Here is a 27,556-nt window from a genome sequence, read left to right as displayed (position 1 = left end):
ATTACTTATCCTGTACTGATCCTGAGTTACATCCTGTATTATACTCCAGAGCTGCACTCACTATCCTGCTGCTAGTGCAGTCACTGTGTACATACATGACATTACTTATCCTGTACTGATCCTGAGTTACATCCTGTATTATACTCCAGAGCTGTACTCACTATTCTGCTGCTGGTGCAGTCACTGTGTACATACATGACATATATTTATCCTGTACTGATCCTGAGTTACATACTGTATTATACTCCAGAACTGCACTCACTATTCTGCTGGTGCAGTCACTGTGTACATACATGACATTACTTATCCTGTACTGATCCTGAGTTACATCCTGTATTATACTCCAGAGCTGCACTCACTATTCTGCTGCTGGTGCAGTCACTGTGTACATACATGACATTACTTATCCTGTACTGATCCTGAGTTACATCCTGTATTATACCCCAGAGCTGCACTCACTATTCTGCTGGTGGTGCAGTCACTGTGTACATACATGACATTACTTATCCTGTACTGATCCTGAGTTACATCCTGTATTATACTCCAGAGCTGCACTCATTATTCTGCTGCTGGTGCAGTCACTGTGTACATACATGACATTACTTATCCTGTACTGATCCCGAGTTACATCCTGCATTATACCCCAGAGCTGTACTCACTATTCTGCTGCTGGTGCAGTCACTGTGTACATACATGACATTACTTATCCTGTACTGATCCCGAGTTACATCCTGTATTATACCCCAGAGCTGCACTCACTATTCTGCTGCTGGTGCAGTCACTGTGTACATATGTGACAATACTTATCCTGTACTGATCCTGAGTTACATCCTGTATTATACCCCAGAGCTGCACTCATTATTCTGCTGCTGGTGCAGTCACTGTGTACATACATGACATTACTTATCCTGTACTGATCCCGAGTTACATCCTGCATTATACCCCAGAGCTGCACTCACTATTCTGCTGCTGGTGCAGTCACTGTGTACATACATGACATTACTTATCCTGTACTGATCCTGAGTTACATCCTGTATTATACCCCAGAGCTGCACTCACTATTCTGCTGCTGGTGCAGTCACTGTGTATATATGTGACAATACTTATCCTGTACTGATCCTGAGTTACATCCTGTATTATACCCCAGAGCTGCACTCATTATTCTGCTGCTGGTGCAGTCACTGTGTACATACATGACATTACTTATCCTGTACTGATCCTGAGTTACATACTGTATTATACTCCAGAACTGCACTCACTATTCTGCTGCTGGTGCAGTCACTGTGTACATACATGACATTACTTATCCTGTACTGATCCTGAGTTACACCCTGTATTATACCCCAGAGCTGCCCTCACTATTCTGCTGCTGGTGCAGTCACTGTGTATATATGTGACAATACTTATCCTGTACTGATCCTGAGTTACATCCTGTATTATACTCCAGAGCTGCACTCACTATTCTGCTGCTGGTGCAGTCACTGTGTACATACATGACATTACTTATCCTGTACTGATCCTGAGTTACATCCTGTATTATACCCCAGAGCTGCACTCACTATTCTGCTGGATGTGGTGTCACCTCTAGGGCAGTGCAAGCCCCGGATGTTTGGATTCTCCTAATAATAAATGGAGTATTCGGCACGTTGTGTATTTGTGCAGCGGCTGAAGGAAACCTGTTGCCATGGAAACCGTGGATTCTCGCAGCGTCGGGGAACATCCCTCCTTCTCTATATTTAGGTTTAGTGGAATATACTCGCCTTCCTCTGAGCCCCTGAAGATAAGGATTGAGTATGATGCTTCTCCGGGGCCTGCGGGTACCATCCGTATGGCGTAAGATGGGTCGTCCCGTGTGCTCCCATCCCAGAATACACCCGCCATATAGACGCTTGTGTGAATGGGGCCCAACCCGGGGGTGGCAGGTAGTGGTAGCCTGTGGGTAATTTAGTAGTCACATGATTGTATAGTCCCTACCACTACCCCATGACAACACTTCCTGATTTTGTGGCTTGTCACCGAGTTCATACAAGAAGCCACGTTTGTCCACATCATGTCCCTATGACAACACTTCTGGACTGTGTTGGCCTCTGACTCATGAGAAGAGGCAGTCACAGGGATTGGCACCGGCGCTGGTAGGTCCAAATCACAGCAAGTTCCACTATAGATAATTCTGTATTTGGAGACACCACCCAGCTTTCCTGAGCACGGAGAGACGTCTCTTGCTCTGTGTTAGTATCTGGTTTTTTGCCATTCGGGGTTGTGGGAAAGCTGGGTGTTTTTTCGTTTTACAGCAAGATACGGCTGAGGATTGTTTGTCCTTGTGCAGGTTGGACGCATGAATGGACCGTACAAGCCCCGACCTGCCGGGATCCGAGCAAACACAGGGAAACGCTGGAGATGTGAGGAGGCTGTATCACACAGGATGGGATTAGATACACAGCTCAGCAGTCAGTATCACACAGAATAGGATTAGATACACAGCTCAGCAGTCAGTATCACACAGAATAGGATTAGATACACAGCTCAGCAGTCAGTATCACACAGGATAGGATTAGATACACAGCTCAGCAGACAGTATCACACAGGATAGGATTAGATATATAGCTCAGCAGTCAGTATCACACAGGATGGGATTAGATACACAGCTCAGCAGACAGAATGACACAGGACAGGATTAGATACTCATCTCAGCAGACAGTATCACACAGGATAGGATTAGATACACAGCTCAGCAGTCAGTATCACACAGAATAGGATTAGATACACAGCTCAGCAGTCAGTATCACACAGGATGGGATTAGATACACAGCTCAGCAGACAGTATGACACAGGACAGGATTAGATACACAGCTCAGCAGGCAGTATCACACAGGATAGGATAGATACACAGCTCAGCAGACAGTATGACACAGGACAGGATTAGATACTCATCTCAGCAGACAGTATCACACAGGATATGATTAGATACACAGCTCAGCAGACAGTATCACACAGGATAGGATTAGATACACAGCTCAGCAGACTGTATCACACATGATAGGATTAGATACACAGATCAGCAGTCCGTATCACACAGGACAGGATTAGATACACAGCTCAGCAGACAGTATCACACAGGATAGGATTAGATACACAGCTCAGCAGACAGTATCACACAGGATAGGATTAGATACACAGCTCAGCAGACAGTATCACACAGGATAGGATTAGATACACGGCTCAGCAGTCAGTATCACACAGGATAGGATTAGATACACAGCTCAGCAGACTGTATCACACAAGATGGAATTAGATACACAGCTCAGCAGACAGTATCACACAGGATAGGATTAGATACACAGCTCAGCAGACAGTATCACACAGGATAGGATTAGATACACAGCTCAGCAGGCAGTATCACACATGATGGGATTAGATACACAGCTCAGCAGACAGTATCATACAGGGTAGGATTAGATACACAGCTCAGCAGACAGTATCACACAGGATAGGATTATATACACAGCTCAGCAGACAGTATCACACAGGATAGGATTAGATACACAGCTCAGCAGACCGTATCACACAGGATAGGATTAGATACACAGCTCAGCAGACAGTATCACACAGGACAGGATTAGATATACTGCTCAGCAGACAGTATCACACAGGAAAGGATTAGATACACAGCTCAGCAGGCAGTATCACACAGGATAGGATTAGATACACAGCTCAGCAGTCAGTATCACACAGGATAGGATTAGATACTCAGCTCAGCAGGCAGTATCACACAGGACAGGATTAGATACACTGCTCAGCAGACAGTATCACACAGGACAGGATTAGATACACAGCTCAGCAGACTGTATCACACAGGATGGGATTAGATACACAGCTCAGCAGACAGTATCACACAGGATAGGATTAGATACACAGCTCAGCAGACAGTATCACACAGGGTAGGATTGGATACACTGCTCTGCAGACAGTATCACAAATGATAGAGTTAGATACTGCAGCCAGTATGTCTGCTTATATGTTGGGGGTCATTATACTGTATGTTGGTGGTGGTCTCCATGTAGGGTTGGCCCCGGCCCCACCTGGTACTGGTCATGGAGCAGTGATGATGAATTGGCTGGTGTAATGCAGGGCAGCATAGCCGCACATGTGATACCCCCTGGGGGTGTGGGCCCCTGTGATTAGTACAGTGCCACAGAATATGATGGCGATATAATAATAATAATAATAATAATAATAATCACATTTCTCTATCCCATATCTCTATATGTCACACAAGAGCTTACAGTCTATGAGGATGAGGGGGTGACACAAGAGCTTACAGTCTATGAGGATGAGGGGATGACACAAGAGCTTACAGTCTATGAGGATGAGGGGGTGACACAAGAGCTTACAGTCTATGAGGATGAGGGGGTGACACAAGAGCTTACAGTCTATGAGGATGAGGGGGTGACACAAGAGCTTACAGTCTATGAGGATGAGGGGGTGACACAAGAGCTTACAGTCTATGAGGATGAGGGGGTGACACAAGAGCTTACAGTCTATGAGGATGAGGGGGTGACACAAGAGCTTACAGTTTATGAGGATGAGGGGGTGACACAAGAGCTTACAGTCCATGAGGATGAGGGAGTGACATAAGAGCTTACAGTCTATGAGGATGAGGGGATGACACAAGAGCTTACAGTCTATGAGGATGAGGGAGTGACACAAGAGCTTACAGTCTATGAGGATGAGGGGGTGACACAAGAGCTTACAGTCTATGAGGATGAGAGGGGACACAAGAGCTTACAGTCTATGAGGATGAGGGGATGACACAAGAGCTTACAGTCTATGAGGATGAGGGGGAGACACACAAGAGCTTACAGTCTATGAGGATGAGGGGGTGACACAAGAGCTTACAGTCTATGAGGATGAGGGGGTGACACAAGAGCTTACAGTCTATGAGGATGAGGTGACACAAGAGCTTACAGTCTATGAGGATGAGGTGACACAAGAGCTTACAGTCTATGAGGATGAGGGGGTGACACAAGAGCTTACAGTCTATGAGGATGAGGGGGTGACACAAGAGCTTACAGTCTATGAGGATGAGGGGGTGACACAAGAGCTTACAGTCTATGAGGATGAGGGGGTGACACAAGAGCTTACAGTCTATGAGGATGAGGGGGTGACACAAGAGCTTACAGTCTATGAGGATGAGGGAGGACACAAGAGCTTACAGTCTATGAGGATGAGGGGTTGACACAAGAGCTTACAGTCTATGAGGATGAGGGGGTGACACAAGAGCTTACAGTCTATGAGGATGAGGGGCTGACACAGGAGTTTACAGTCTATGAGGATGAGGAGGTGACACAAGAGCTTACAGTCTATGAGGATGAGGGGGTGACACAAGAGCTTACAGTCTATGAGGATGAGGGAGGACACAAGAGCTTACAGTCTATGAGGATGAGGGGGTGACACAAGAGCTTACAGTCTATGAGGATGAGGGGATGACACAAGAGCTTACAGTCTATGAGGATGAGGGGGTGACACAAGAGCTTACAGTCTATGAGGATGAGGGGGTGACACAAGAGCTTACAGTCTATGAGGATGAGGGGGTGACACAAGAGCTTACAGTTTATGAGGATGAGGGGGTGACACAAGAGCTTACAGTCCATGAGGATGAGGGAGTGACATAAGAGCTTACAGTCTATGAGGATGAGGGGATGACACAAGAGCTTACAGTCTATGAGGATGAGGGAGTGACACAAGAGCTTACAGTCTATGAGGATGAGGGGGTGACACAAGAGCTTACAGTCTATGAGGATGAGAGGGGACACAAGAGCTTACAGTCTATGAGGATGAGGGGATGACACAAGAGCTTACAGTCTATGAGGATGAGGTGACACAAGAGCTTACAGTCTATGAGGATGAGGTGACACAAGAGCTTACAGTCTATGAGGATGAGGGGGTGACACAAGAGCTTACAGTCTATGAGGATGAGGGGGTGACACAAGAGCTTACAGTCTATGAGGATGAGGGGGTGACACAAGAGCTTACAGTCTATGAGGATGAGGGGGTGACACAAGAGCTTACAGTCCATGAGGATGAGGGAGTGACATAAGAGCTTACAGTCTATGAGGATGAGGGGATGACACAAGAGCTTACAGTCTATGAGGATGAGGGAGTGACACAAGAGCTTACAGTTTATGAGGATGAGGGGGTGACACAAGAGCTTACAGTCTATGAGGATGAGGGGGTGACACAAGAGCTTACAGTCTATGAGGATGAGAGGGGACACAAGAGCTTACAGTCTATGAGGATGACGGGATGACACAAGAGCTTACAGTCTATGAGGATGAGGGGGTGACACAAGAGCTTACAGTCTATGAGGATGAGGTGACACAAGAGCTTACAGTCTATGAGGATGAGGGGGTGACACAAGAGCTTACAGTCTATGAGGATGAGGGGGTGACACAAGAGCTTACAGTCTATGAGGATGAGGGGGTGACACAAGAGCTTACAGTCTATGAGGATGAGGGGGTGACACAAGAGCTTACAGTCTATGAGGATGAGGGGGTGACACAAGAGCTTACAGTCTATGAGGATGAGGGGGTGACACAAGAGCTTACAGTCTATGAGGATGAGGGAGGACACAAGAGCTTACAGTCTATGAGGATGAGGGGTTGACACAAGAGCTTACAGTCTATGAGGATGAGGGGGTGACACAAGAGCTTACAGTCTATGAGGATGAGGGGCTGACACAGGAGTTTACAGTCTATGAGGATGAGGAGGTGACACAAGAGCTTACAGTCTATGAGGATGAGGAGGTGACACAAGAGCTTACAGTCTATGAGGATGAGGAGGTGACACAAGAGCTTACAGTCTATGAGGATGAGGGGGTGACACAAGAGCTTACAGTCTATGAGGATGAGGGAGGACACAAGAGCTTACAGTCTATGAGGATGAGGGGGGACACAAGAGCTTACAGTCTATGAGGATGAGGGGATGACACAAGAGCTTACAGTCTATGAGGATGAGGGGGTGACACAAGAGCTTACAGTCTATGAGGATGAGGGGGTGACACAAGAGCTTACAGTCTATGAGGATGAGGGGGTGACACAAGAGCTTACAGTTTATGAGGATGAGGGGGTGACACAAGAGCTTACAGTCCATGAGGATGAGGGAGTGACATAAGAGCTTACAGTCTATGAGGATGAGGGGATGACACAAGAGCTTACAGTCTATGAGGATGAGGGAGTGACACAAGAGCTTACAGTCTATGAGGATGACGGGATGACACAAGAGCTTACAGTCTATGAGGATGAGAGGGGACACAAGAGCTTACAGTCTATGAGGATGAGGGGATGACACAAGAGCTTACAGTCTATGAGGATGAGGTGACACAAGAGCTTACAGTCTATGAGGATGAGGTGACACAAGAGCTTACAGTCTATGAGGATGAGGGGGTGACACAAGAGCTTACAGTCTATGAGGATGAGGGGGTGACACAAGAGCTTACAGTCTATGAGGATGAGGGGGTGACACAAGAGCTTACAGTCTATGAGGATGAGGGGGTGACACAAGAGCTTACAGTCCATGAGGATGAGGGAGTGACATAAGAGCTTACAGTCTATGAGGATGAGGGGATGACACAAGAGCTTACAGTCTATAAGGATGAGGGAGTGACACAAGAGCTTACAGTCTATGAGGATGAGGGGGTGACACAAGAGCTTACAGTCTATGAGGATGAGAGGGGACACAAGAGCTTACAGTCTATGAGGATGACGGGATGACACAAGAGCTTACAGTCTATGAGGATGAGGGGGTGACACAAGAGCTTACAGTCTATGAGGATGAGGTGACACAAGAGCTTACAGTCTATGAGGATGAGGGGGTGACACAAGAGCTTACAGTCTATGAGGATGAGGGGGTGACACAAGAGCTTACAGTCTATGAGGATGAGGGGGTGACACAAGAGCTTACAGTCTATGAGGATGAGGGGGTGACACAAGAGCTTACAGTCTATGAGGATGAGGGGGTGACACAAGAGCTTACAGTCTATGAGGATGAGGGGTGACACAAGAGCTTACAGTCTATGAGGATGAGGGGGTGACACAAGAGCTTACAGTCTATGAGGATGAGGGAGGACACAAGAGCTTACAGTCTATGAGGATGAGGGGTTGACACAAGAGCTTACAGTCTATGAGGATGAGGGGGTGACACAAGAGCTTACAGTCTATGAGGATGAGGGGGTGACACAGGAGTTTACAGTCTATGAGGATGAGGAGGTGACACAAGAGCTTACAGTCTATGAGGATGAGGAAGTGACACAAGAGCTTACAGTCTATGAGGATGAGGGAGGACACAAGAGCTTACAGTCTATGAGGATGAGGGGGTGACACAAGAGCTTACAGTCTATGAGGATGAGGGGGTGACACAAGAGCTTACAGTCTATGAGGATGAGGGGGTGACACAAGAGCTTACAGTCTTTGAGGATAAGGGGGTGACACAAGAGCTTACAGTCTATGAGGATGAGGGGGTGACACAAGAGCTTACAGTCTATCAGGATGAGGAGGTGACACAAGAGCTTACAGTCTATGAGGATAAGGGGGTGACACAAGAGCTTACAGTCTATGAGGATGAAGGGTGACACAAGAGCTTACAGTCTATGAGGATGAGGGGGTGACACATGAGCTTACAGTCTATGAGGATGAGGGGTGACACAAGTGCTTACAGTCTATGAGGATGAGGAGGTGACACAAGAGCTTACAGTCTATGAGGATGAGGGGGTGACACAAGAGCTTACAGTCTATGAGGATGAGGGGGTGACACAGGAGCTTACAGTCTATGAGGATGAGGGGGGACACAAGAGCTTACAGTCTATGAGGATGAGGGGGGACACAAGAGCTTACAGTCTATGATGATGAGGGGGTGACACAAGAGCTTACAGTCTATGAGGATGAGGGGATGACTTAAGAGCTTACAGTCTATGAGGATGAGGGGCTGACACAAGAGCTTACAGTCTATGAGGATGAGGGGAGGACACAAGAGCTTACAGTCTATGAAGATGAGGGGATGACACAAGCGCTTACAGTCTATGACGATGAGGAGGTGACACAAGAGCTTACAGTCTATGAGGATGACGGGGTGACACAAGAGCTTACAGTCTATGAGGATGAGGGGGTGACACAAGAGCTTACAGTCTATGAGGATGAGGGGAGGACACAAGAGCTTTCAGTCTATGAGGATGAGGGGAGGACACAAGAGCTTACAGTCTATGAGTATGAGGGGGTGACACAAGAGCTTACAGTCTATGAGGATGAGGGGAGGACACAAGAGCTTACAGTCTATGAGGATGAGGGGGTGACACAGGAGCTTACAGTCTATGAGGATGAGAAGGTGACACAAGAGCTTACAGTCTATAAGGATGAGGGGGTGACACAAGAGCTTACAGTCTATGAGGATGAGGGGGTGACACAGGAGCTTACAGTCTATGAGGATGAGGGGGGACACAAGAGCTTACAGTCTATGAGGATGAGGGGGGACACAAGAGCTTACAGTCTATGAGGATGAGGGGATGACACAAGAGCTTACAGTCTATGAGGATGAGGGGCTGACACAAGAGCTTACAGTCTATGAAGATGAGGGGATGACACAAGAGCTTACAGTCTATGAAGATGAGGGGATGACACAAGAGCTTACAGTCTATGAGGATGAGGAGGTGACACAAGAGCTTACAGTCTATGAGGATGACGGGGTGACACAAGAGCTTACAGTCTATGAGGATGAGGGGGTGACACAAGAGCTTACAGTCTATGAGGATGAGGGGGTGACACAGGAGCTTACAGTCTATGAGGATGAGGGGATGACACAAGAGCTTACAGTCTATGAGGATGAGGGGATGACACAAGAGCTTACAGTCTATGAGGATGAGGGGCTGACACAAGAGCTTACAGTCTATGAAGATGAGGGGATGACGCAAGAGCTTACAGTCTATGAAGATGAGGGGATGACACAAGAGCTTACAGTCTATGAGGATGAGGGGTGACACAAGAGCTTACAGTCTATGAGGATGAGGGGGTGACACAAGAGCTTACAGTCTATGAGGATGAGGGGAGGACACAAGAGCTTACAGTCTATGAGGATGAGAGGGGACACAAGAGCTTACACTCTATGAGGATGAGGGGAGGACACAAGAGCTTACAGTCTATGAGGATGAGAGGGGACACAAGAGCTTACAGTCTATGAGGATGAAGGGATGACACAAGAGCTTATAGTCTATGAGGATGAGGGAGGACACAAGAGCTTACAGTCTATGAGGATGAGGGGGTGACACAAGAGCTTACAGTCTATGAGGGGGTGACACAAGAGCTTACAGTCTATGAGGATGAGGGAGGACACAAGAGCTTACAGTCTATGAGGATGAGGGGTGACACAAGAGCTTACAGTCTATGAGGATGAGGGGGTGACACAAGAGATTACAGTCTATGAGGATGAGGGGAGGACACAAGAGCTTACAGTCTATGAGGATGAGGGGAGGACACAAGAGCTTACAGTCTATGAGGATGAGGGGAGGACACAAGAGGTGGTCCATCTGGTTGGGTACATTGTGCAGACCCGGGGGCTACAGCCGCTGTCAGTGGGGTGCTGAACCCAATCAATCTTATATTGATTATTAATTCAATTAAAAGAAGTTTTATTGTCAGGATCAGATACAAATTAGATTTGCCATTTAGAGAATCAGGGATTGTGGGAGTTGGGGTGCAGGGGGTTCTAGCAGTCCATGGTATGATAAGCTACGTGTCTGATATGGGGTACAGATACTATCAGGTCCTCTGAACTACTGAGCAGTTATCTAAGGACAATCTCTGGGCCATACCTTGTCCTAATAGAAATCACTATCTCCAAATAGGCATGAAGGATAAATGATCCATCCTGCCAGGACTTAACCCCTCAGTGCCTGCATCCTTCACACTGCAGAGAGAAGTGGCCCCTGGCCATTGGTGCTCAGAGGCTGCATGTTGGTTAATGGCCCTGGCCCCTGAGGAGGTGCAGCCCTTCCCCCACCCCCTGAAATCCCTCATTGCCTTCTCTATGGCAGCTGCACTGCCTCTTTAAGTGCAATCTACTGAGCGGCCACCAGGGGCGCTGTGGATGTGCAAAGTGCAGCTCGAATCTTCCAAGGAGGCAGCAGAGACTAACAGGTACCCGGGGGCTCCTGGAGCACTGGAGGCAGCATGGGAGGCTGGCAGGACCTGCAATGCAAGGCTGGGCACTTGGGGGAACCGGACAAAGCGCTCTGGGGCAGGAGAGAAAGGTAAGAGGGCAGTGGGGAGATGTCTGCATCATCATCCTCATCATCAGAGCATCATCCATCCTGCATCACTATGAGCAGAGAACAGGGATACAGGATACTGCCAGCTCCTGCATCACTAGGGGCAGAGAGCAGGGATGCCAGGGTAATGCCACCTCCTGCATCACTAGGGGCAGATAGCAGGGCAATGCCACCCACTGCATCACTAGGGGAAGATAGCAGGGTAATGCCACCTCCTGCATCACTAGGGGCAGATAGCAGGGATGCCAGGGCAATGCCACCTCCATCACTAGGGGCAGATAGCAGGGATGCCAGGGCAATGCCACCTCCTGCATCACTAGGGGCAGAGAGCAGGGTAATGCCACCTCCTGCATCACTAGGGGCAGATAGCAGGGTAATGCCACCTCCTGCATCACTAGGGGCAGATAGCAGGGTAATGTCACATCCTGCATCGCAAGGGGCAGATAGCAGGGTAATGCCACCTCCTGCATCACTAGGGGCAGATAGCAGGGTAATGCCACCTCCTGCATCACTAGGGGCAGATAGCAGGGTAATGCCACCTCTTGCATCACTAGGGGCAGATAGCAGGGTAATGCCACCTCCTGCAGCACCAGGGGCAGAAAGCAGGTTAATGCCACCTCCTGCATCACTAGGGGCAGATAGCAGGGTAATGCCACCTCCTGCATCACTAGGGGCAGATAGCAGGGTAATGCCACCTCCTGAATCACTAAGAGCAAATACCAGGGTAATGCCACCTCCTGCAGCACCAGGGGCAGAAAGCAGGGTAATGCCACCTTCTGCATCACTAGGGGCAGATAGCAGGGTAATGCCACCTCCTGCATCACTAGGGGCAGATAGCAGGGTAATGCCACCTCCTGAATCACTAAGAGCAAATACCAGGGTACTGCCACCTCCTGCAGCACCAGGGGCAGAAAGCAGGGTAATGCCACCTCCTGCATCACTAGGGACAGATAGCAGGGTAATGACACCTCCTGCATCACTAGGAGCAAATACCAGGGTAATGCCACCTCCTGCATCACTAGGGGCAGATAGCAGGGTAATGCCACCTCCTGCATCACTAGGGGCAGGTAGCAGGGTAATGCCACCTCCTGCATCGCTAGGGGCAGATAGCAGGGTAATGCCACCTCCTGCATCACTAGGGGCAGGTAACAGGGTAATGCCACCTCCTGCATCACTAGGGGCAGGTAGCAGGGTAATGCAACCTCCTGAGTCAAAAGGGGCAAATACCAGGGTAATGCCACCTCCTTCATCAATAGGGGCAAATACCAGGGTAATGCCACCTCCTGCATCACTAGAGGTAGATAGCAGGGTAATGCCAGCTCCTGAATCACTAGGAGCAAATATCAGGGTAATGCAACCTCCTGAGTCAAAAGGGGCCAATGCCAGAGTAATGCCACCTCCTGCATCATTTGGTGCAGATAGCAGGGCAATGCCAGGGTAATGCCACATTCTTCATCACTAGGTGGGCATAGCAGGGATGCCAGGGTAATGTCACATCCTGCATGCCAGGAGCTGATGGGCAATGTCACATCCTGCATCCAGGTTGCACAGGGTGATAACAGGGCATCCTTCCTGCAGCATCCAGCACACTTCCAGGCTATTGGGCAATGTCACATCCTGCATCCAGGCTTCATAGGGTGTATCAGAGCATCCCACCATCTGCCTGCATCATATAGGATCACCGATCTCTGCTACATCCTGCATCATGGGGGGATCCAGGACATACTACGGGCAGATGGCTGCCGGCTCTGGAGGGGCCTCAGAGTCCTTACTGCAGCATGGGGTATGTAGCATCCTCTAATGCACCCTACCAGAAGGCACTGAGGCCAGAACATTGAGCAATGTCATATCCTGCAGAACATCCAGGAGTCCATTAGGCTCTGTCACATCCTGCACGCAGGCTATATAGAAGACTGCATCCAGGCGATGGTGTATCTCTGCATCCCTGATTCCCGGGTACCACACACAATCCCTCCCGCTTTGCCTAGGGGGGGAGCTGACACGGGATTACGGCTGCCTAATGATCTCCTATAATAAGGAGGTTGTTACTGCTGCAGACCCGGGGCTGTGTATCTGTCAGATCACATGAGATCTGTATGCGATCCAGCCTGAGGTGTGTGTGCAGCCATATTTAATGACCTCATCTGTCTACATGTCATTTACTGCATACAGCGATGTGTTCTGTATTCTGGGCTGTATCTGTGTGCAGATCCTGATATGCGGCTGGACTTGTCCCATCCGCTGCCGCTATCTGCAGCTTATATAACGTGTCTTACACAATGGCCTTATTACAGTTACTCAATGGTGCATCTTATTAGAATAGTAATATGTATTATTAGTTACGCGTCAGCCCTGTAAGACGGTTGTATATCGTACACTGAGCTTTACACAGCATTTAACCAGCTGAGATGTCAGTGGTGGTGATCTTATACATTAGGCCATTATCGCTTTATGGAAAGGTCACATGATCCCAAGCAAATTCATTTATATTATTAAATTATATTATTCCCCGCATAGTAAAATGATACAGAGTGGAGTGTACGGAAAATATTCCAATTCGTGAAACCTATTACTTATTAACTGGAACTAGAATTGGGTACTTCTTTATCTGGTGATATCCGAACTGGCGGCTTTACACCATTGTATGGACAGCAAGACATATATTGAAGCTGTTGCCCATATATGTAACTATAGGGCCTTGTACAGTCTAACCAAATTCCAGTTTTCATTTAGTATAGAGCAGGTTAGGAAGTAGAAGGAACAATCTCATGTGTTGCGGCTTCTTTTTCGGACAGGTCATTAATATTTGTAATGGTGCCTGTAGACAAGTTTGTCTGTGATGTAAACTATAGATGGCCATTAAGTGCCGCTCAGTTCAGGTCAACAGACAGAGATTCTTCCTATAGACACATCAGCCAATCAGATCAATCCTTACACTCCTCAACAAGCAGGGATACAATGACAGCTGAATTCTGATTGGTTGCTATGGGCAGCTTTCTGTTTGTGAGGCCTAGTGGGCCGCAGTCTATAAAATTGTATATAACAATTCAGAGTGTAAAAAGAGGGATTTCTCCCCCAACCTCCCAATTATTAGGTCCTATGATGCTTTTCTGAACACTCACCCATACGGGACTAGCCTCTGGTCTCACGGCCATGACACGATATGCCATTGCCGATTATACATGTAGGGAACTCATTTGCAGGATAGGGTTACCCTTCCCAGCTCTTCCATCTTTAGGTCATTTCTCCTCTCCATCTATTGGAGCCAGGTAGTTTCCGAACCCACTGATTTCAAGAGATTGATATATGCAATTTATAGGATTCTGGCGGACCCATACACTATTCTCCCCATCATAATTATATGATAAAGTGGGAAACCTTCCTAGCCAGGACACTGAGTCCTTCAATATGCGCTCTATATGGGAGAGGGCAGCCAAATCTTCCCAATGTATTCAATATAAATAGAACCAATATAAACTGTAACTACTCTGGTACCACACTCCTGCTTTGCTTCACCAGATAAATAAAGTAAAAATTTGGCACTCCAGATTTTTTTTTGCAGAATATAAACATACATTTTTTTTATGGCACTGGGGCCAGAGGAGGCACTCAGAGCCCTCTCTCTCTGGGCACGCGCACAATCACCCGAGCACAGAGTTCGCCAGACTCAAGGCCTCTTGCAGTCCCAGGTCCCTGGAAGGAAACTACAATAATAATCCAAAACATCTTCTTCTTCTTTCTACTGTATTGGTGTCCTCAGGTGCCTATAAAATATAAAACTGTGACAGAGCAGGGAGTAATAAGTTATTGCTTTAAATGTCGCATTGGCACTTTGCGAAAAATAGGTGGGTTTTGGTTGAAGTTTGGGCACTTGGTGTCTAAAAGGTTTGCCATCACTGCACTAAGGGATCTTCATCAGACACGGATTGCGAGGAGAGAGGAGGTCTAAAGGATGGTCAAAGTACCGCTATAGTGCAGGGAGAAGGAACACGGATAAACCGCACAAGAAAGAGCGCATATTCATGTGCGATATTTAAACCCCCCTCGGGCTGTGTGTATAGACCCCTGTGATGGTCACTTTTGTTGTATTTGTTGGACAGCCAAACCTAAAAACACCATGAACCTGGTACAGGCAGTCCCTTACTTAAGGACACCCGACTTACAAACGACCCCTAGTTACAGACGGACTCCTCTGCCCCCTGTGACCTCTGGTGACCTCTCTGGATGTTACTGTAGTCCCAGACTGCAATGATCAGCTGTAAGGTGTCTGTAATGAAGTTTTATTGATAATCCTTGGTCTCATTTCAGCTAAAAATTTTAAAATCCAATTGTAACTTGGGCAAAAAAAATTTTTGTTTGGATCTACAATTATAAAATATACAGTTTCGACTTACATACAAATTCAACTTAAGAACAAACCAACGGACCCTATCTTGTACGTAACCTGGGGACTGCCTGTATAAACTTCTCTACCCTTCCCACTAAAAATACCAGCAGGTCGAATATGGGATTAATTGTGACCCTATTACCAGTCCATAGGCATCAAACTCCGTATTCAAGGAATGAGTGGAAACGTGGCAAAAATGTGGGGTAGTGTTCACACTATTATGCAATTATATTGTGCAAATATTTGTTAAAAAATACATGGATCGATGGATTTTAAAGCCAAATATTTACCAAAATCTGTATGGAATCTCCCTTGTGTGAATATATTTTTGTACTGTACATTAGCAGTACACCTTTGTAAGGCTGCGATTCCGCTAGCGTTTCCTATCGTAACACCAGCGCACAGGGGACGGGCTCAGCCCAATTGAAACGCACACGATTGCTAATTAGCAACCAGTATCTTATATTGTTTAAATGCAAGACACTGGGTGGTAGTTACCGATCACCGGAAACGCATATGCGACCGGCCCGAGGAAACGCTAGCGTAATATGTGGCCGCAGTCTAAAGTTTATGTCACCTATGCTGCATTTGTAGGGCGCTATTTAAGATAAAATAAGATTAGATAAACCTTTATTAGTCCCACCGTGGGGGAAATTCACAAAAAATTGTTCTTCGGTTTTTTGCTTTCTCAACAGAATTAGAGCGAAATTTATTCCAGCTGTCACGGTGAGCGGCGTAAAATAATCCTACTACGGCCCTTCTCTGTATTCATCTAATAATCCTGGACATGGTGGTCGGCGGTCCTAAGAGCTTGTTAGGCTGGTTAAATGTGAAGGATAATCATTACGTGACGGCAACATCCTGCTCCGATGTATAATCATAAATCTCCACTAGCAGGAAACACATCAGCGTCCTGCGCCAATCACACAATATTACCATGATTCATTCCATCCTAATACCCGTATTACCAGGACCAGCTGTCCGCACCAACCCCCACTGACGGATAGAAAGTATAAAAACCTAAAACAACGTCCCTTTCTACACTATCCCACTATTCCTGTGCAGATATTTTGTACTAGTTTCCAGGTATAATACACAAATGACCTGAGAGTGTCTTCCCACATAGATGGCCCATATAAATGAGTGAAAGCAAAGAAGAAGTTACAGATTATGGTAGAATATTCTATGTGATCCCTCTCCGTCGCCTCTGTCCTTCCCAGACATTGGAAAATGCCACTTTATTCATTAATAGGTCAGCGATTGTAGAAATCCGTTTTAGATTTTCTGGGAATCCGAACACATACTTTGCCTTGTGTTGTGGTTACGAGGCAGAAGGGCGGATGACGCTATCTAGAAGGAGACATGTTTGTCACACCCACCATGTAAATTTTCTAGGGTCACAGATTGCTAGACAGAACCTAGGTAACGAGTAGACGCTTCTTGTCTGATGAGCAGAGCTGGCGGCGTGCAGACACGTATCCAGGCTTCTGAAAATCTCATGGAGACATTGCCAGGGTGCCGCTGGTGCAGACGTTTTGGTCAATATGGTGTCATGAAATGTTAGGTACATCATCTGTTAATTTTCTTCAATAATGTGCAATATTACTGCATCTGACATTTGTGCACGACAGAGCTGACATTTGCTTTTCCACCCACAGATCATGTTGTTGAGATGAGGTGAAGACGCATCACTATAAGGCCACGCTACTTTAAGATGACACGAACCGACCCGCCTGATATACTCTTGTCTACGGTTTATCAAGGCGTAAAGGTGACGCTGAACCCAAATTCTCCAGTTCCCTGCTCAACTGAACCATGTGACAGCTTCATGTCTAGCCACAGAGAGGTCAATCAACCACCGTTCAACAAGAGGCACTGCCGCAGCTTTGACTTCCTTGAATCCTTAGACGACCAGGTAAACAACCCACCAGTCATGGAAAACACTCAGCGAGGAGGTCACAGGCGTGCTGGAACCCCAGAACCATCATCGCAGCCTGTGGGGAGGAGATCTTCTACCAGGACTGAGGCTCAATATACTTCTCAAGGGATGGACACTGCCAAGGAAACATCCAAAGAACAAAAAAGGCGCCCAAGGTCAAAGAGTGCACCGCGGGTCAAAACCACTTTTACATCCGTACCCATACAGATGTCTTCTTCGCAGTCACCTCCTCCTACTTCAAGGAGGGGTAGAGAGGTTACCAGAACTGCTCGAGAGCCTCAGAAATCGGTGGCTTCTCCAAAAAGGGAGGTCACTTATGCACCTACAAAGGTATTAATGAATGAAGTGCACCCCATAAAATTACAACCACAACGTAACAGTGCCAGCCGTATCTCCCCCTTGTGTGTCAGCAACAATTGCATGGAGGACCCCCATACTGGGAAACCTATCTCCAGCCCTCATGTGCGCTGTCGGGTAGACATCAAGCCAGATGATGCAGTCATTCAGCACGCCGCACACTCCTCCTCCAAACCTTGTCAAAGTTGGGGTGACACTCAGCACTGCACAAGGCAGCCAGGTACCCCAAGGAGCTTAGCTGTGCCAAATGCAAGACTTATGTCTGTGTCTCGCACCCCTACGCCCAGTGATTCCTACAGTGTTGACCCAAGGATGACTCATTATGCTTGTACCCCAGCAGGAGAAATTTACGCACCAGATGTGCGAGGTATTCCTTACCAAAGTGTTGCTTCACCAAGAGACTTTGCGCAGTACAACACTAGGGATTGTGGGCAGTATGTCAGCCCCTCCATGCCCACTGCATTTTATTACACAGATGAAGATGCCAACTTCAGCCAAACCATACCTGTCAAAAGTAGGGGTTACTATCCCCGACCATATCCCGATCCTGCTGTACCTGCCCACACATATTACACAGAAGAGAACCCCACTATTACACCAAGGACCTATTATATTGAGGACCCTAGATCTTATGCTATTCAGGAACCCCCAATAAGGACGTTTTATGGGGAGGATCCCCGTTATTACCCTCCTCGTAGTGCCCCTACCAAAAGCCTTTATGCGGATGACCCCAGATCCTACCCTATTCAGAGTACATCAAAGCTCTACTTTACAGAGGATATCTCAAAGTATTCAGAAAGAGAGGCTTTATCGCGGACGTACCCCTATCCAAGGAGCACACAGCCCTTGCAGTTCAGTGAGTGGTATTTTCCGGATCAGAGCCCCATACCTTACCAAACCATACAGATGCCGGCCTTTCCCACGCACACTACTGGGAGGGAGGCTATGCTTTCTTCTTGGCATGCTTCATATAGCATGAACCAGCAAAGGCTGGGGACTGACTCCAGAAATTATTCTCGGTCTTGGGACAATATTTTGAACAGCGGCGGGCGCAAAGAGGACCCACTATCACGAGGACGCAGCTATGAAAACCTGTTGTGCCGCGAGCGACGTGCCTTATCTCCAGATGACAGACGCCAACCTGTCGTCGTTAATCTCTCTTGTTCTCCCAAGCGCTATGCCGCCCTCTCGCTCTCAGAGAATTCTATTGTAGAGAAGGTCCATACAGATGGGGGCAGCGGGAGGTACACAATGGGACGCTCATGGTTTGTCACCCCGGAAATCACTATAACGGACAATGATTTAAGAGCAAATGGAGTGGGAAGGAGTGAGCGGCGTTCAGCCAGCTGGGATGTGATAGATTCAGGAGTGTCACCACCAGCTTACCCAGCACATGCCTCCTATCCTACCAAAGATAAGTTGCCAAGCAGGTCCTCAAGGCACCGTAGTTTGGAGCAGCTTGACGAACTCATTGCGGATCTTGTAATTGATTATAAACCGCCATCAAGTCGGCGACCGAGCGAGGCAGACGCCCTGGCGGATCAGTTGAGAAAGCTTATTAAGGAAGACATGATAGGGATACCAAGGAAGTCTGAACAGTATGGGCAGATGGCTCATTTGTTACAAAACCGACCCCTCAAGGAACAGCCAACTCCTACTTTCCCCGAGTTTCAAAGAGGCCAAAGGAGGGGGCCGTTCCCTGAGGTGCCAGTGACTAGTCCCCATAAACCCTTAGAGGACTGTTCCCCAGACCTTAGTGCTGATGAAGATGACCTACTGACCTGTTCTAATGCCAAGTGCAGACGTACAGAGACGATGTTTAACGCCTGCCTGTACTTCAAGTCCTGCCATAGCTGCTACACATACTACTGCTCCCGTAATTGCCGTCGGGAGGACTGGGACATACACAAAGAGAGCTGTATCTATGGAAGGATGGGGAGCGTCTGTCGCCATGTGCTCAAATTTTGCAGAGAAAACACTGAAGTGCACAAAGCCTTCTCCAGAATTGCCAAGGTGGGATATTTGTCCCGAGGTAGAGGCGTGCTCTTCTTGGGTTTCCCTAACCCGGGTTCTGCGGATAATTTCCTGCAGCTTGGTCTGGAGGGCCTGCTTATGTCTCCCACCTACTTGTCTCTGAGGGAGCTTGAGAGCTACTCGGATAACCTTGGGGAACACGCCAAGGAGCTTCAGATAGCAGGCAACCAGTACGACCCTGAAGAATGTTTCCTGTTGAATGTAACTGTGGCGGTGGGACAAAGTGGCCCTGACCGAATCTCAGCCAGAGCCCACCACATCCCCACAGTCCGCAAGTATGCCAAAATAGCCTTAGCCTCTTCTAGTCCAGAGAGAAAGATCACAAAAAAAGAAAAAGACATGGAGACCCTCATACTTACCCCCCCACCGGGCACAGCCGACTTGGATAAGGACGGAGAAGAAGGGCGAAAAGCCAGAGAGGTCTGTTTTATACATATCCAGAGGGAGCTACGGATCAGGGGGGTCTTCCTTCGACATGAGTACCCTAAGATCTACCAGCAGCTTTGTGAGTTTGTGGAGAACAATAAGAGATTCACCCCCACCACCATTTACCCCATTGATCGGAGGACTGGCAAACAATTCATGTGCATGATCATGGCAGCTTCAGAGCCGAGGACTCTTGACTGGGTGGCCAGTCCCAACCTTCTAGATGATATCATGTGACAAAAACACAACCTGGACTTAAGACCCCAAAAACAACCCCTTGGACACCTTGTTTTGTAGTCAACGTCTTCTTTTGTATCAGGAGTCATCCCACGATACAGCCTTTCGGGAAGGAGATGGATACAATGGGTTCATTGCAGACAGAAAGGGGAACCATATTGTCAAGAACAGGATCCAACGACCTAGAGCTCTTCAGCTGTTCTAAATCTACAACTCCCAGGCTGTCGGGGAACGATGGGAGTTGTAGTCTCAAAACAGCTGAAGAGCCACAGGTTGCAGGCCAGTGCCCAGGAGTATACAGTAGGCACGCAATATGATCCGTGTAGTGTTATGGGAGCAGTGGAGTCTCTTGTGCACCAAAGGGCGGTATTCTGCGTGAGCGATGGCTTTTTTTCTATAGAATTACTATATAGTTTATTTTATAGTAAGACGATAGCATAGTTTGCTATTTATTATATACATATATATATATTGGCTGTTTCCACCCTGATGCCTGGTGCTGATACGAAAGCAATGAGTTACTTTTTATGGATTTATCAAGCGGGTTTTGGTACATGATGTTTCTCTCTAAACGACCCATGTAATGCCGTATACTGGCGCCGCTCGTCTGCCCTAGGTCACAAGGTCACTCATTAGTTATGTTAGAGCTGATATGTATGTCCTCCGATCACCAATGTTGATTGAATTATTAGTAGAAAACCTTCACCCGGAATGTACTCGGCAGAGAACATTATGGGGATAGTTGGTTCTATCGACAAAATGGCTGATAATGTTTGCTCATTATTCACGATGATCACTTTCAAGCAGATTTAGAAAAATCATGTGATGTGGGATGACATCCGCTCCCTTTTACTACTGCCATGTTATATAGGGACGTCACATAAAGTATGTAACTAAATCACTTAAAGGATTGGAGGAAAACATGGCCGCTATCTTCCAGAAACAGCGCCACAGCAGATTGTGAACGTTACTTTCCCTATATTTTTAATTTCTAATCCAAAGGCACGTCTACATTTTTAAAGAGGCGGACATCACCATTTTACCTAAACTCCATTAAATGATATGGCGCACCCTATAATGAGGAGATAGATGCCCCCTTTATTATGTGTTGTGGGTGCTCCAAATGCAGGTCACCCCAATCTGTAGACAAGTGTGGCGCTGTTTATGACAAAGGGCAGCCATGTTCTTCTTTTCCTAGGTAACTCCTAATAGTCGTGACCATAGTTTGGCACTAGGATGCGCTTCAGCCTTTCTTTATTTAATAAAATTTAAAGTTTTGTTATAGGACTGAAGAAAACTTTTTGTCATGGAGGGAAACCTTCTAATGCACCTTCTATGTTAAAGGGGTTTTCCCATCTGGACATTTACATTTAATTTAATTCATTTGCCGTATGTAAACTTTTCTTCAATTGAATGTTATTAAAAAAAATGTTCCTGTGTGAAGATAATTTCTCATAAATGTAGTCATGTTGTCCCTTAGAAACAAAAGCTTCCTTGGATACGACCACCTCACATTTTGGCAGCGGTGGCCAGACATGGACTATTGAGTCCTGCCTGACCACCTGACTTAAGCAATCATTACCACAGGACGGCTGTGGGACCTGCAGTAACTCCTGGACATTTAAAACACAAAAAACGTTTGTTTCTTTGGGCAATCCCTCCAGCAGAGGTGGTCGTATCCAAGGACACAGTCTTGGATCTAAGGGACCATATGACTACATTTATAAGAAAGTATCTTCACACAGGTACATTTTTATTAATAACATCTTATTGAAGAAATGTATATATATGACAGATTAATTAAATTGAATGTGAATGCCGAGATGACAATACCCCTTTAAATCTTTCCTCCAGACAGATCATGAAATTTACACATAAATAGTACGGCGGAGGTGATGTGTCATCATTTTGAAATCATGTTTGTGGTGGTGAAATGACGGCGTATTGGTAATTGTCATGAACAATGCAGTCATGTAAATGCTTTGTTAGGGAATAGAACTACTCAAAGTCTATTGGTAAATGCATATATATATATATATATATATATATATATATATATAAAATGGCCGTCTTCTCCCCAACCCTAAGTATAGGGGGCGTTTCTGTAGATTAGGTAGAAGAAACTAACAAAATTCCCTTAAAGGGTAATTTTTGAAAGAAAAAAAAAATAGGATAATTATATAAATATACCGGTATATATATAGCGGATGGACTTGCTGAGTAACTTTTAGGGCCGGTGGTCAGCTGTGATCTTACAATATAGAATATATAATCGCCGGGCATTGCATCATTTCTAAGCGTCGCAAGCGATTCCCGCAGCACAATGTATAAGGGGGGATTATTAGATGATCTTTCCGCTACAAGTGTAGACAATCCTTTGCTTTACAGATCTAATACTAAAGTAATTTCATCTATTTATCAAGATTTTAAAGAAAATATATCTATTTATTCACTAGATTACTGCGACTGCATCTGGTGATACTACAACTCTCATCGTGTCCTGACAAAGGCACACATGCTGAGAGTTAACATTTTACCATTGGTTGCGGATCAGCTGTATTTTGTAGAATTAGGCAGCCATTTTGTATCCTGGGCTGAGGTAAAAAATCTGTGTGGGGGAAGATTCCTGGCCACAGCCGGGTGAGATGATATATGTTTCCATTTAGAGGGAGATCAGTTTTTCTTTAGCTTTAGAAACTTCCTCCTGACCTATTTCGTAGATCAGCACAATAATGGCCGCCTCCATTGTCCGCAGATGAAGTGCACTTTAATTCTATGAACGCGACCCTCGTGCACTGTGCTGCTGGCTGATTTGGGACTACGTGTAATAGCTGTTGTGTGAATTGTTACTATCAGCAATGCATAATAGAGTTGTAACCCTAAGGGTGATGTCACACGTATACGTTTTCAATCCGTTTTCAATCCGTTTTTGGCCCGTTTTGCTTAAAAACGCATTGAAAACGGATTGAAAACGCATACATGTGCCATCACCCTTGAACCCTTTTTTGGTCCATTTTTAAGCAATCCCTTAAAAAACGCACGAGTTTTTGACAGGTTTTACCAATTATCTTAATCAAAACTGGTCAAAAACTCATGCATTTACCAAAAACGCATGCGTTTTTGGACATACTGCTTAAAAACGGACCAAAAAAGGGTTCAAAACGCCATGCGTGGCATCACCCTTAGAAGCCATGAAGTTTTGTAGTTGCCCTTAGCAACGTCTCAGCTTTTCATACATTGCTGATCATTGTGCACCTCATTGTGCTGAGGGCAATCAAATATCACTGTATAATAGCGTGTGTTATACCCCAGTCACATCCAAAGGTTTCTTTCAAAGTGACTTAAAGGATTTTACCATATTTAGCGCAACACGGTTGTATTGCAGCTCAGTTTCATGTATTTAGATGGCGCTAAGCCGCAATACTAGACACAAACTCTGGAAAAATATGGTGCTTTTTGTGAATCAGCCCAGTCAGGTTTTCTTTTTTCCCCCAATCAACAACCCCTTTAATAGTGTAGCGCTGTTACCTGGGCTCCCACAATACATAGGATGTAATTAGAGTATAAGGATGTATTCACATTGACATTTTTGTGCTTTCCGGACATCTCACTGATTTTTGTTTTCATGGATGTTTCTAAGGTTGATGCCACACATGGCGTTTTGAACCTGTTTTTGGTACGTTTTTTGAAAACAGGTTTTTGACAGGTTTTACCAATTATCTTAATTAAAACTGGTCAAAAATGGATGCGTTTTCAAAAAACTGACCAAAAACGGGTTCAAAAGTTTTTCACCTCGGGGTCATTGCACCACGCCGCCCTCTTTCACGTCATATCCTCTTATTAAAATCCTAATACATTTTCCCCATCATACGCGGGTTTTACTGCTGCAGAGATAGAACAAAACTCTCACAGGTCACGTTACCGTACAAAATGGCGGAAACACATCTGAGTAATAGAATTTATTTGCCTTCTTAAAGAACAACTCCACTATCAGTTATGATAGAAATAGTTAGAAATATAAAGCAATATTAACAGACAATGATGTCTTGCACAACCGCTATGGTCTAGGCCTCCATGGACGAGTCAGACCTGTGTCATCTTTGTGGTGCCTTTCGGTGACAGAAACATCAGACAGACAGTCACATGACAGTGATGCTTTAATGGATTCATAACTACCTAATTTTACAGATTTGCTTTCTTTCCTCACCAAATGAGCGCCTGTTATCTGTATACAGTGGAAGCGGCCATTTTGTATAACTGAGGCCTCCAGGATTGAATCCTGTCAGAAAAAAAAAGTCTATGCCCGGAGATCTGATGGTCTTTCTAATTTATCATGGGCCCCTCTTAGTACTTTATTATCTCCCAATGTGCCAAAACATGATGGACTTGGTAGGAAATGGCAGGAACAGCTATGCCTTCATGGGAATTTTATCTAATATAGAAGTTTTAGTGCAAAAACTCATATCAGTATTTTAGAGTGGGGAAGATGTGTCTTTAATAAGTGACATCACTGAGTCAGTGTGATGACATCAAAAGTTAGGGCCCTCTTCTGGGGTGCAAAAATAGAGAAGAATTGACAACGTTATCATTCAGTTGTCTTTAATAGCACCAATTTTAATGTTTTGGCTACAGGCGGCGGTTCCGATTGTAGTCCGTAAGATCACCAATTAAAATTGTCAAACTGCCTTTTTATATACAGTTTTTTTCGGACTATAAGGCACACCGCAGTATAAGGCGCACCATCAATAAATGCCTGCTAAAAAGTCTAGGTTCATATATAAGGCGCACCAGATTACAAGGTGCACCTGATTATTAGAATGAATGACCAGCGGGTGGCAGACCTGTGCACAGTTCAAGGCAGCTGTTGTCTGTCAGTACGGTTCATATATAAGGCGCACTGGACTATAAGGCGCACCTTTGATTTCTGAGAAAATCAAAGGATTTTTTGTGCGCCTCTTTGTTCCGAAAAATACGGTACCTCAGAATATAATCATTCAGAATGGCTGCTACCACTGTATGTGGATGACGGGTGAACGTCACTATAATTTTGGATGTCATTCACCTATCACAGATGCTCCCATGTTTTCCATATGCCTTTGCTTCACTTTACCTCCACTTACCGTATAGCCGTTATCCACACCTACGTGTGCATGAAAGTTTAGTAGAGATTATACTAAAGGTCCGGGGATGATTGGGGGGCTCAGTCACAGAAGCGGGGGCTGCCCACGTCTCAGGTCAGTGGTTAGATAGCATGCAAAGCTCTGTATTTCTAATATTTTTCAGCAAGCATTAAGCAGAAGCACTTGTGTTCCTTCATATTTTGTTGTAGATAAAAAAAAAATTATTATTTGACAGAAAAGAAATCAGAAGTAAAAATTTTAATGGATTATAATAAAATATAAACTTGAATGTATGAAGTGTTGTTGTTTTCCTTCCTGAGAAGACCTGGATTCTTGTGTGTTTATATCATTACCTCATAATGGCTTTATAACAGTGCCCATACGTGTCCCAGCCACGGAGCCACGGAAGCCCTAGTATTACAGGTATAGCCCAGGGACCTCATAAGACACCAGGATTATAAATGGCACGATAGCGTCCTTTTCTGTTGGTGGCTGCACCAGAGGGTGAAGGGTTCCAGAGCTGCATCCTCTGGTGGGCCACTAGGGTACCACAGCATCCTCTGGTGGGCCAGGCTCCAACATAATACTGGACTCCATAGATACAGCAGAAGACAACCTATTTTGCAGGACATTTTCAGGGGGATGATGAAGGGAGCTTCCCCAAATTAAATTGGGCTGGTGGGTCCATGGATGCCTGGACGTCTGACCCTGGACGTCACTGTGCCTGCCGGCCTCAGACACACACAGATCTAATACAATTGTTAGGAGTAGTTGAACTCTTATCCAAAATGAAAATCTCCACAAAAAGTACGCCCCTCCCTCTAAACAAGTACAGGGCCCAAACTAGACTCTACTCCTACTTGCAGCCAGTGTCGGGCTGGGGTTCCTTGGCCTCTTAGTTCAAATTATTCTGGGGTGGGGTACCTTTACTCATGCCTCAGGAAATAGACCTTCCCAGCCTCCATATTAGGTTGTGTTCTGCTATATTTATGGGGTATCCATTAGGTTGTAGCCAGGCTCCTCTGGAAGATACTTTGGTGAGCCAGTCCAACACTGATGGCATATCTCCCACACTTCCTGGATGGATGGAGGACAGGAGACTACAATATGAGAGGGATGGAGGACAGGAGGCCACAATATGAGGGGGATGGAGGACAGGAGGCCACAATATGAGGGGGATGGATGACAGGAGGCCAAAATATGAGGAGGATCGAGGACAGGAGGCCACAATATGAGAGGGATGGAGGACAGGAGGCCACAATATGAGGGGGATGGAGAACAGGAGGCCATGATATGAGGAGAAAGAAGGACAGGAGGCCACAATATGAGAGGGATGGAGGACAAGAGGCCATGATATGAGGAGAATGGAGGACAGGAGGCCACAATATGAGAGGGATGGAGGCCATGATATGAGGAGAATGGAGGACAGGAGGCCACAATATGAGGAGGATGGAGGACAGGAGGCAACAATATGAGGAGGATGGAGGACAGGGGGTCACAATATAAGGAGGATGGAGGACAGGAGGCCATAATATAAGGAGGATGGAGGACAGGGGGTCACAATATAAGGAGGATGGAGGACGGGGCCACAATATAAGGAGGATGGAGGACAGCGGCAACAGGCATCAATATAACCACTGGGCTTGTTTTTGGGAAAAAGGGGAGGGACTTTTTGTCTCTCTTGCTATAGTCCAAAAGTTGTGAGGTGTGTAACCTACCCTCCTTTGTGTTACAGGGAACCTGTC

General features: G+C 46.2%; 1 protein-coding gene across 3 annotated transcripts; it reads left to right on the top strand.

Moving 5' to 3' along the window:
• The first annotated feature begins 11,119 nt into the window (after positions 1-11,119).
• On the top strand, positions 11,120-26,093 carry AJM1 (apical junction component 1 homolog). 3 transcript variants are annotated; one of them, XM_072125479.1, is made up of 2 exons: positions 11,120-11,293; positions 17,357-26,093. In XM_072125479.1, the coding sequence occupies exon 2, from the start codon at positions 17,413-17,415 to the stop codon at positions 20,689-20,691; it is 3,279 nt and encodes a 1,092-aa protein (XP_071981580.1). In that variant the 5' UTR covers positions 11,120-11,293; positions 17,357-17,412; the 3' UTR covers positions 20,692-26,093. The 3 variants fall into 3 exon arrangements, with proteins under 3 accessions (XP_071981580.1, XP_071981582.1, XP_071981581.1); XM_072125481.1 differs by having other exon boundaries at positions 11,129-11,180; XM_072125480.1 differs by lacking the exon at positions 11,120-11,293 and adding an exon at positions 12,965-13,094.
• The last annotated feature ends 1,463 nt before the right edge of the window (positions 26,094-27,556 follow it).

Source organism: Engystomops pustulosus, chromosome 9 (genome assembly GCF_040894005.1).
Source record: "Engystomops pustulosus chromosome 9, aEngPut4.maternal, whole genome shotgun sequence".
Lineage (NCBI taxonomy): Eukaryota > Metazoa > Chordata > Amphibia > Anura > Leptodactylidae > Engystomops > Engystomops pustulosus.
The sequence above is the reverse complement of the archived record's forward strand: the minus strand, read 5'-3'. Positions and strand labels throughout refer to the sequence as shown.

What these genes read in the sequence shown, in the direction of transcription:
- AJM1 (XM_072125479.1), top strand. Translation starts at nt 17,413, where the DNA reads ATGACACGAACCGACCCGCCTGATATACTCTTGTCTACGGTTTATCAA.